At 33.5% G+C, this 11,484-nt stretch overlaps 1 protein-coding gene across 1 annotated transcript; it reads right to left on the bottom strand.

The window, feature by feature from the left end:
• Positions 1–720: 720 nt before the first annotated feature.
• LOC110807701 (uncharacterized) lies at positions 721–4,559 on the bottom strand. The gene is made up of 3 exons (XM_022032897.2): positions 3,360–4,559; positions 1,332–2,980; positions 721–1,235 (listed from the first exon to the last, which is right to left on the bottom strand). The coding sequence occupies exons 1-2, from the start codon at positions 4,507–4,509 to the stop codon at positions 1,368–1,370; spliced, it is 2,763 nt and encodes a 920-aa protein (XP_021888589.2). The 5' UTR covers positions 4,510–4,559; the 3' UTR covers positions 721–1,235; positions 1,332–1,367.
• Positions 4,560–11,484: the final 6,925 nt, after the last annotated feature.

Raw genomic sequence — 11,484 nt, 5'->3', positions numbered from 1 at the left:
TATTCTCATACCAACTACTCAATTAAAAAAATATTAAGGAGTGTTTATGCGTTAGGATTTCTTCATTTTACCTCTAAATTAACGTACATACAAATACTCTATTCAAAGAAAAATTAAGTTTCGCAAAGCTCCATAACCGAGTAATCGATAGTACTCATATGTGACTACAATTTATGAAAGAAAAATCATACATGCATTTTATTTTATTGATAAGTTTTGAGTTTAAAACGTTGTTTTAGGTACAATGATCTTAGTTATTAGCTAGACCATTATACTTTTTTTAATTTTTTTTTATATCTATATGTTATGACTTTTAACAACTAATTAAGTTTATTTGTTGAACAAGCTAAGATTTTAAGCTTTGAAAAATTTTCATCTATTGTTTAGATTTTATATCAAGAATATGAAGCACTAAACTTTGGTTCTTAAATTTATTGAGGAAACAAACAAATTATTCTTTACTCGAGAATCCTGCTATGTTTTCTTTCTTTTTATTTACTATATATAAAATTCTTCTTTTTAATCTTCAAAATGTATGTGCATAATAATGTTAAAAAATGAAGATTAGTGTAAAGTTGCGCTAGTGAAATCATCAGATTTACTCGTGTAATGATATGAGCATGCAATATCTGAATATATATATACTGAAATATATATATATATATATATATATATATATATGAAAGTAGAGGATGAGTTGAGCCTTCAAACAATAACAAATGGTTAAAAGTATTTGAATCAAATTTATTTAGGAGATTTTTATGTGAGAGAAATCTTTGTATTTTATTGCTTACACTCCCAGTGCAAATGATACTGGAAGGTATATGAAATAAATGCTCACAATAAATTGTAGAACCACCTTAAACATATAAATAGCACCATAATCTATACAACACTAAATTTAAGAGATCAAATCATCACTACAAAGGGGGCAGAGTCGGTAAAATTGATCAAGCAAATTGGTGGCACCCACGCTTCCACAGCCTAAACTCTCCAATCAATCAATTTAACTTTACTTCCTCCATTGAAACTAGTCATACTCGAACATAATAATATGAAGACATGTAAGATGGCCACTAGAGAAGTCGAGACATTCATCTGGTCTGCACTATATATCTTTAACCTCTTAATTGCGTTAATGCTGAGACCCTTATTGAGTTGACTTAGATAGAAAGCTCCATGTTCACTTATTCCCCTCTTGCAGCCTTCCTTTATTTCATTGTTGAAATTGAAACCTGTTATTATTTCAATTTTATTATTTAATTTTAGTTACAATCATTAATTCAATAGGAAATTTTGAATTATCGAAAAATAATTAAGCCTTTACTTACATGAATAATGGAGGTATGTAGGTGAATTTTCGATTCCTAGTAATGAGTCGGTGGCGGTGGAGATGTGTAAATGTAGACTGGAGGTGGAGGAGATTTCACAGGTGGAGGTGGGGAGTGGTAGTAGTATGGGGGAGGAGGAGATGGTGAAGGAGGTGGTGGAGACTTGTAGACATAGGGTGGTGGAGGAGATTTCACAGGTGGAGGTGGGGAATGGTAGTAGTATGGTGGAGGAGGAGATGGTGAAGGAGGTGGTGGGGACTTGTAGACGTAGGGTGGTGGAGGAGATATCACAGGTGGAGGTGGGGAATGGTAGTAGTATGGGGGAGGAGGAGATTTCACAGGTGGAGGTGGGGTGTGATAGTAGTATGGGGGTGGAGGAGATTTCACAGGTGGAGGTGGGGAGTGGTAGTAGTATGGGGGAGGATGAGATGGTGAAGGAGGTGGTGGGGACTTGTAGACATAGGGTGGTGGAGGAGATTTCACAGGTGGAGGTGGGGAGTGGTAGTAGTATGGGGGAGGAGGAGATTTCACAGGTGGAGGTGGGGAGTGGTAGTAGTATGGGGGAGGAGGAGATTTCACAGGTGGAGGTGGGGAGTGGTAGTAGTATGGGGGAGGAGGAGATTTCACAGGTGGAGGTGGGGAGTGGTAGTAGTATGGGGGAGGAGGAGATTTCACAGGTGGAGGTGGGGAGTGGTAGTAGTATGGGGGAGGAGGAGATTTCACAGGTGGAGGTGGGGAGTGGTAGTAGTATGGGGGAGGAGGAGATTTCACAGGAGGAGGTGGGGAGTGGTAGTAGTATGGGGGAGGAGGAGATTTCACAGGTGGAGGTGGGGAGTGATAATAGTATGGGGGAGGAGGAGATTTCACAGGTGGAGGTGGGGAATGGTAGTAGTATGGGGGAGGAGGAGATTTCACAGGTGGAGGTGGGGAGTGGTAGTAGTATGGGGGAGGAGGAGATTTCACAGGTGGAGGTGGGGAGTGGTAGTAGTATGGGGGAGGAGGAGATTTCACAGGTGGAGGTGGGGAGTGGTAGTAGTATGGGGGAGGAGGAAAGGGTGACGGAGGTGGTGGGGACTTGTAGTAATAATGCGGAGGAGGCGAATGCGATGGTGGTGGCGGACTCTTATAATAATATGAAGGAGGCGGAGATGGGGATGGTGGAGGTGGGGACTTGTGATGAGGTGGAGGAGACGGAGATGGTGGTGGCGGAGACTTATAATAGTAATGAGGTGGAGACTGGGATGGTGGTGGGGGAGATTTATAGTTATAAGAAGGAGGAGGTGGTGATTTATAAACATAAGTGGGGGTAGGAGGTGGTGGAGAAGTGTAATAGTAAGGTTTATGTTTATGACATTCCTTGTAAGGATTCTTAGGAGCATAGGCAAATGGCTTAGCCGATAACACAACTTCGTACTTATTCTTAGACTTCACCTTGAGCTTCGCACCCTTTTTACCCCAGTGGAGGTTGGTAGGGATGTTACAAACTGAGCCTTTAGGTGCCATGTGAAGTTTGGCCTTGCATGCCTCTGCTCCATATTTTGCATACTTGAAACCCTCTACCGTGATGCTGTATTTTCCATTGATCTTGGTTTTGCCATATGCCTTGATCTCTCTCTCCCCAGACTTGCATGTCACCTCTACCACAGCACCTAGTCTCACCAAGAAAATTGTTGATCAATTTACTTATTATAATTCTAAATACATACAGTTGACTGTTATTTTCTTAAAAATTAATTGTCATGTATTTATAAAATTTATCTCAACAGTTAACAATAATGCACTTCATCAACACGTAATTTAAAAAGGATTACCTACATATTTTGACTTTAATTAATTATTTGTTCTGTAAATTATAAACTAGGTTTAAAAAATAATCAAAGTTATTTAATAGATTTATATACTCAATTGTCATTTGTATAAATTACCAACATTACTTGGTTTATGCTTGAAACTAACTAATAAAAATATTGATTATAATCTTTTTTTTTTTATATATATATAAAAAAGATTGATATTGAAAAGACGTACCCTTGAGATGTTTCTTATCGTGTGACTTCTTAGGATGCCTCCAGTCGTAGCATCTGTAACAGTAGACCTTGCCAACTACCTTGACTACAAATGGATAGTGGTGGTGAGGAGGATAGTGAGGAGTAGGTGGTGGTGGAGAAGTGTAATAGTATGGAGGAGGAGTGTGTTTAGGTGGTGGTGGAGACACGTAGTGATAAGGAGGAGGATAAGACTTAGGTGGTGGTGGTGGAGATTTATAGTAGTAATGTGGTGGTGGTGGAGATTTCATTGGTGGTGGTGGTGGTGGTGATTTGTAGTAGTAATGTGGGGGAGGTGAGGGAGATGGTGGAGGTGGAGATTTGTAATAATATGACGGAGGAGGTGAGGGAGATGGTGGTGGTGGAGATTTATAATAGTAAGGGGGAGGAGGCGAGGGAGATGGTGGTGGTGGAGACTTATAGTAGTAAGGAGGATGTACTGAAGGAGATGGTGGTGGTGGAGATTTATAATAATATGGAGGAGGTGATGATGGCGATGGAGGTGGTGGAGACTTATAATAGTAATCTGGAGGTGGCGGAGACTTTTTCGGTGGTGGTGGAGATTTGTAGTAATAAGGTGGTGGAGGAGATGGCGATGGAGGTGGTGGAGATTTGTAGTGGTAATGTGGTGGTGGTGGAGATTTCTCCGGTGGTGGTGGGGATTTATAGTAGTAAGGTGGTGGTGGAGAAGGAGATGGTGGTGGTGGAGATTTGTAGTGGTACTGTGGTGGTGGTGGAGATTTCTCCGGTGGTGGTGGGGATTTGTAGTAGTAATGTGGTGGTGGTGGAGAAGGAGATGGTGGTGGTGGAGATTTATAGTAGTAATGTGGTGGTGGTGGAGATTTCTCCGGTGGTGGTGGAGAATTGTAATGATAAGGTGGTGGAGGAGATGGAGATGGTGGTGGTGGAGAATTGTAATGGTAAGGTGGTGGCGGTGAGGGAGACGGAGGTGGTGGAGACTTATAATGATAAGGCGGTGGAGGAGGAAAAGGCGAAGGAGGTGGTGGAGAGCTATAAAGATAAGCATCACCCAAAACAGAATGCACATTCCATGAAACAAGTAGGAGAGTGAAGGGTAGTAGGAGATGAGGCCGGAGTCGACCCATTATTGGGCCGTCAGACCGAGTTGCCATCGGCCACCGGAGAAAGTCACTGATTGAAGAGACCTTCACTGGTTTATTTTTGTGAGTGAATGAGTTGGGAGAATGGAAGAATTAGTTTGTTTATATATAGTAAGTGGAGTCGTTGAAGCAGAGCTGTCATTAAGGGACTGATTCAATTTGTTGTTTTAATTTCTTATTAAAAAAATATATATATATATTTCGTGACCCAACTACTCATTTGATATCAAATATTTAATAATTCCACTCCTTCAGCTTCTCTAATTTGAAATTACAAGTTACATTTTCAAAATCTATATTTTTAATAATTCCAATTCTGCAGCTTTTTAACTTAATCATCTAAAAATGGTAATAATTTTTTTGTTTAAAAAAAAAAAAAAAAGGTTCAGACTATATGATATTATGATACATAATTAGAATAATTAATAAGTAAATTAAATTAAATTAATTAGAGTTAATTTAGTTATTGTCTTTTGGAATTTTTAGCTGCCCATACTAAATTAATACTTAATTAAATAATAATGCACGTTTTGTCCACCTTATAAGGAGTTAATGATTGAGTAATTAAATTAATATGTTGACTAAATAAATAATTTTAAAAATCTAATTTTTGTTTCCGTTGCATGTGATTATGAGAATGGCATGTGAAATCCATCAAGTGGGCGTCGCAGCTAATTTGAGAAAGAAAGTGTTGAATTTCATTTCGTGCAAGAAAAAAATCATCCACACACTTTATTTATTTATTTAATTTCTGGTCGTCATTATTTTCCTTGTATACTGATCCTAATTACTCCACCTGTAAATATGATTTTTTTGAGGATTCAACTTTAATATTTTTTTTTTTAAAAAAAAAACCCTTTATTAATAATAATTTATATATATATATATATATATTCACATCATTAACCTAACTTTTAATAATTTTGCAATTTGTCCTGGGTGATGTTACTGGGGACAGTCAATTCCGTGTAACGAAACAACTCTTAAGAAAGTCAAATTAGAGTGTTTAATAAATATGTGTTATTTAGAAAGAATATCCACTCCAGTTCCGAATGGGTTTTCATACATTTAAATATTAAAATTGAAGAAACTCACCTTCAATCAAGAGTAAGCTCAATTATTCCAAAACCTTTTACAATGATTCCCTTATATTATTTTTCATTTCATTTTCTCAAGTTATCACTTTGGAAGTATATACATATATATTCTTATTTTTAACATGGAAACCGGTAAATAAATAGAATCCCACTATCTTTGTAATTGGTAGATGTTTTTTTATTTTTTTTTTTTCCTAAGGTTGTCAAAATTATTTGTAATAAAATATTTAGCACAATTAAAAATGTTTTATTTTATATGGAATATAAATACAAATAGTTAACTTTTTTTTAATTATTATTATTTCTTTTAAAAAAATCATCTCACAAATAAAAGAATTGTGCTCATTAAATTTAATTTATAATTTCTAATAAAAATATATAGTAAATACGAGTTCAAGTTGAACGAGTTTTGGACTTATAAGTCTAAAATTGAATTGTTCAAGCCAACTAAATAATTTCACATTTCAAATTTGATTCGTCAATTCATCATAACATTTATATGCAACTTTTAGACTTGTTTCTTCTTGTTTTCTCACTCTTTTGTATCAGAAAATATATATATATATATCAGATCACAAATTTGTTTGTTATATCTATATATGATTATTACTAGCTAGGTTACTAATACAAACACACATATATCTATGAGTCAGTATTTATATGTGTGTATCGTAAAAGAAACTTTAGCTGGACGTGTATATGTATATATATATATATATGTTATACATTATTGCTGTTTACAATTACTACTAAATTAAACAATATAATTAACATATTTAACGAATGTAATTAATTGTGCACTGTGAAATACTTAAATAATACTTATCATACACACTGGTTATGAATAAAACTTTGTTTTTATTTATTTACAAACACTAACCTGTAAAGGATTATGAAGAGGTTAATTTATTTAGATCTATTTGACTTGTTTATCATAAAATGTTGAATAAGTTAACCTATTAGAAACTTGATCAGTTTCTCGAATATTCATATTAAATTTCTATATTATAGCATTAATGAGAGATATTCTATTATATATATATATATATATATGATGTACGTACATATAATGTTATGAATTTGTATTTGTAGATGTATACATTTAATTGGTCAAACGTATTTTTGTGACTAACTTATTTAACCAATCAAACGAGTGTAAATAATTTAATATGACAATAATTGAAATCTGTGTAGACTAAATCTGTACCTATTTAACTCTGTATCTAAATATATAATATAAGTGAATCGTGTCAAATTTTACTACCATAGTCATGTATACATAATGATGGAATTATAGTATTGAACAGGGAAAAAGAAGATGGAAACAAAAACAAAAAAAATGGTTTCCAGAACTAATTTCATTATGAATAATGGCATAGTTATATATATATATATATGTATATACATCAATCATCTTTACCTAATATCCTAAAATATAAATGCCCTGCCTTTTTATTTTCCATATCTTTGGAATTAATGGGTTTTTCTGGGTACTCTCATTTGCATAGTGAAACACAAAACTATAATTTAGAAACTGTCTCATCATTAATACAAGTAATTATAGACACCCATGTAAATTAAATTAAATTAAATAAAGAAAAAATTACAACACAACAACAGGAAAATACACTGAATATCGACAAGAATTTCAGAATAACCTTTTTAATGGATTTAGAAATTTACATTTGAGAGAGTCGAATCAGCTACTGGTGCTTGGCTATCATGTTTACCCATAAAACTTGGTATTATGTTTCCCTACTGAAGTAATAAGGTTTGTCACCAACACTTCTACTATAATAACGATAATATCAAAATCCTCATAAATAAAACATAAAAATATATTTAGTAATTTAATTTTCAAATATTATATTTTTTATACAATTTTTATTTGTTACCACCAACAGTAATAAATATAGTATAATAGAAACATATTTTTAAATACATACACGTATATCAAATCGTGTGTAAAAATTATAAAAATTTATAAGTACTTAAATTTATTCATCAATGAAGCAGCATGAAGTAATGCTCGACCTTTTAGAGAAATCCAACGTAGATGCAGCAAATGCTAGCAATGATATCAAAGTAAATAGGAATCAAACAAGTGATAATGAATTTCGAGACCGATGAAGCAAACTCTGGATATGGCAGAAGTTAGGGCATGGAAGCAAACTCCTTTGTGGCAAAAGAAGCTCCTTGATCACAAAGGAGAAGAGTGGTAAGTGCTCTAAAATTTAGGATCAATGCAAAAGTTAAGGGTCGAGCTTTACTCATGTCTTATGAGCGGATCTATGTGTTGATTACATAGCTCTATGTGATATTTATTTAAACACATTATCAAACACGTATGACTATCGTTAATGACGTTAACAGTTAATAACAAGTAAGAATGCAATTTGAATAATTTTTATAAAATATGGTTGATTCGTAAAAAAAAAAAAAATAATAATAATAATAATTTAAATAATTTTTTAAACTATAAAGTAAAATTTAGTATTTCTGTCATTCAATAAATTATTTTCTTATGAGAACAATTTTAAAAAAATTAATTACTTTTCGTCAGTAAAAAAGATATATATATATGTATATTAATCTACTCATCTTCTTTTCTTGATTTTAAGTCAATATAAAGAACCAACTTTTTATTTTTTAGAGAAAATTAATTTGTATACTTCTTGGCCGGCGTCTGTAGGTGTCTATGAACATTTTATCCATATATGAATCACTGATCTCAAAAAGTTTTTAGACATATCTAAATTAAAATTTAAGTAAGCAATTAATTAATTAATCATGGATTTCTATGCAGTAAGTATAAATTTTGTACTGTCTTTCCTCTCGTCATCCATCTAACTAATCTTGGCATAATGCTTGTTGTCTACGTCTCTTTTACCAACTTAATTGCCTTTCCTTTCTAATTCCTGTCTCTTCTTGTTTTCTTCTGAAAATTCCTGCGAAAGCATACACACACACACACACACACGAATATACCTGTGTGATTCAGCACACGTTTAGTCAAAATTCATTTTACTTTTAAAAATATAAATAAATAAATATATAGTGTATAAATATGGCATATAGTTATTATAATGTGAATATATGCAAAAATATTACTATATGCTATAAAAATTATTTTATGTTTTAATAACAAATTTTAAATAACCTTCTCAAAGAAATTTAATAAGTACGAATTTAATTGTTGAATAAAATCCAAAGAATAATATTTTAGTGTCATTTATTGATTAATATCATAATTTCTTCTTGATAACAGTACACATATTACCTTATTAAGGGGATCAAATCTAAATTAGTTTTTTTTTTAAAAAAAAAAAGAAAAAAAAGATAATGTAGAAATATTATTTATTGTTCAAAATATTCACATGTAGTACATATTCCATACTTTTGATTATCCTAAGCAGTATATTTTAAAATAAATATTCATGTATCTCTTATAATTATATAACAAAATATTTTATAAGAAAAAACAGTACATCTTGAATTAAATTTACCCTTTAAAAACAAAAAAAAAAAAAGAAGGTGTATAGAACATGCCTCGGCATCAAATAATTTGTTTTTTTTTATTTATTTATAAAAAAGCACGTTTTGGATGATATAATTATATATGCCATGCCATGTGATCAGGATTCAACACGTGCGTAAAGAATCTTGGTTACCTTATTACTAATTTATTTAAAGAGTCGTTAGTGATTTTTTTGGAGCGCCAGGCACAGAACACAAGTTACTACGCCCAAGTTGCTTACAAAACTGGTACATACGTATATATTAAAAATAAAGTTGGCAGACCTAACTAAACCTAAACATCGTCGTTGGTAATTTGGATTCTAATAATTAGGGTCCACAATATTTAGTTTTGTCGTTTTTTTTTTTTAAAAAAAAATATATATATATATAGAAATTATACGGGTATAGAAAGTATAGTTTGAATTAATTATCTCCTACTCATTAATATACAATTTCATAATTAAAAAAACAAGTTTAAGATCATTAGATTAAGTTAATGTGTGTATGTCGGGCATAGTGAGATGTATTAACAGGAACAAGTAGTGATGTTAGATAATTTTTTTTAAAAAATAAATTTAAATATTTAAAATAAATAAATAAATTATAAATTAAATTGTATCGAAAAAAATATATATATATTAAATACCAAATTGTAACTAATATTAAACTTTATATGTTAATACGGTAAACTGCCTGCTTGTAAAAAGCATAAATATTATTTTACTTATATGAAAGTAAAAAAAAAAAAAAAGGTTTCTAATGAAAATGTAAAACAATTCTCATATCTTATTCCAAAAAAAATTGAGAAAATGATGTGTGGCAGTTTATGGTGTTCCTTTTGTATATAGTGGACTCTATGTATCTTACAAGTATGAGTACTTTAATTAATTATCTTGCTACATGAAATTAGGTAAAAGATAGTTTTTAAAACATTTGATAATTTCTATCAAATAATTTATTATGCTAATTGCAATTAGGTAACTTATTAGTATGAGTTATTCAACAATTTTGATGAAGTTGGAAACTAAACGGAAGTTGAGTATGTAATATAGAGACATTGTACGTAGTCATATAATCTGTAACATCCCATTCATTTTATTATTTTTATTATTTCTATATAAATATAAATATGTATTAATTGAATTGAATTGAATTTAATTTATTTTAATTTGATTAAATGAAAATGATAGTAATAATAATAATAATGGGAAAAAAAAATTAAGAATTTAATTGAAAATAATTTTGAGGAAAATGAGTGAAAATTTAGGTTCTGTGAGTATTTTTGAAAGAAAAATCGAAAAAACAGAGGTCAAAACGCAATTTAGAAAATTTACGCCACGTCAACTGCCCGGTCAGCAGTCCTGACCAACCAAGACGCGACAGGTGGCAGAGACGCTGACGCGGGAGGCCACGCGGGGAGGAGCCACGTGGGCGATCCGTGTACGCGTGATCGAACGGCTGAGATTCGTTCCCACGCGCACGGACGGTCCAGATTGCATCGCGCACGGACGGTCCATATTAAATCGCGTACGGACGGCCCAGATTGAATTGTGATGAACGGCTCAAATTCATTTCCTATTTAAAAGCGATGGATGACCTAGATCAAAAGTGATAGACGACCCAGATCAAAAGCGGATGGGTATAAATAACCCCATCCGCACTCAAACCCTAACCCTAGCCGCCAGAGCCCCTCCCTGGAGAAGACAGCCCAGCCGCCGGGGAGCCGACCGCCGCCACTCGCCACCACACCGGAGCAATTTCTGACCGCTAAATGAGGTAAAAATTCTACCATTTGCTCAGAATTTGATTTCAAATCCACCCATGGCCAAATTGAAGAGAAAGAAATGGCCAATTGGCCGAAAAACGCTGCCAAAGCTCAGCGGCACCGACGCAGGGTGTTTCGATTTTCGCCTCCAATGAGGCCCTTTCTGATTCTTGTTCGATGTGATTTTTCTACCGTTGTGATCACTGTTTCCTCTTCTACAGGTTGACCGGAACAAAACACCCAACCGCAACATGAGCCGGAGGAGCCACCGCACCGGATAGCCCCACTGCCGGTGAGTTTCAGTTTTTTACGTTTATTCGGCCCACAAAGGGTCCTAAGTGTGTTTTCTCACAGGAATCGATGCCGAAAACAGTTGAAAACAGCTAACTTGAGGTGGATCACCACCGTGGGCAGTGGCACCATCGCCGAAGCACGGCGGAGCCACCGTGCCGGAATTTTAAAATTGGCCGAGTAGGTCCTGGGAATGATTTTGGGTTATTTGGGACATTTATAGCTACCATAAGTGCGTTTCAGCTCCCGAAGAAAAATTCAGGGAACCTAGGGACCACCCATAGATGCATTAACCATTTAGCTTTTCGGCGTCAA

Source organism: Carica papaya, chromosome 3 (assembly GCF_054855325.1).
Source record: "Carica papaya isolate Zhongbai chromosome 3, ASM5485532v1, whole genome shotgun sequence".
NCBI classification, from domain to species: domain Eukaryota; kingdom Viridiplantae; phylum Streptophyta; class Magnoliopsida; order Brassicales; family Caricaceae; genus Carica; species Carica papaya.
This window is presented reverse-complemented; position numbering and strand designations above follow the sequence as displayed.

Excerpts from the sequence above, each read along its gene's own strand:
- LOC110807701 (XM_022032897.2), bottom strand. The coding sequence starts at position 4,509 with ATGGCAACTCGGTCTGACGGCCCAATAATGGGTCGACTCCGGCCTCAT. Across the intron at positions 2,981-3,359 it reads CGATAAGAAACATCTCAAGG|GTGCTGTGGTAGAGGTGACA; the intron begins GTACGTCTTTTC and ends TGGTGAGACTAG.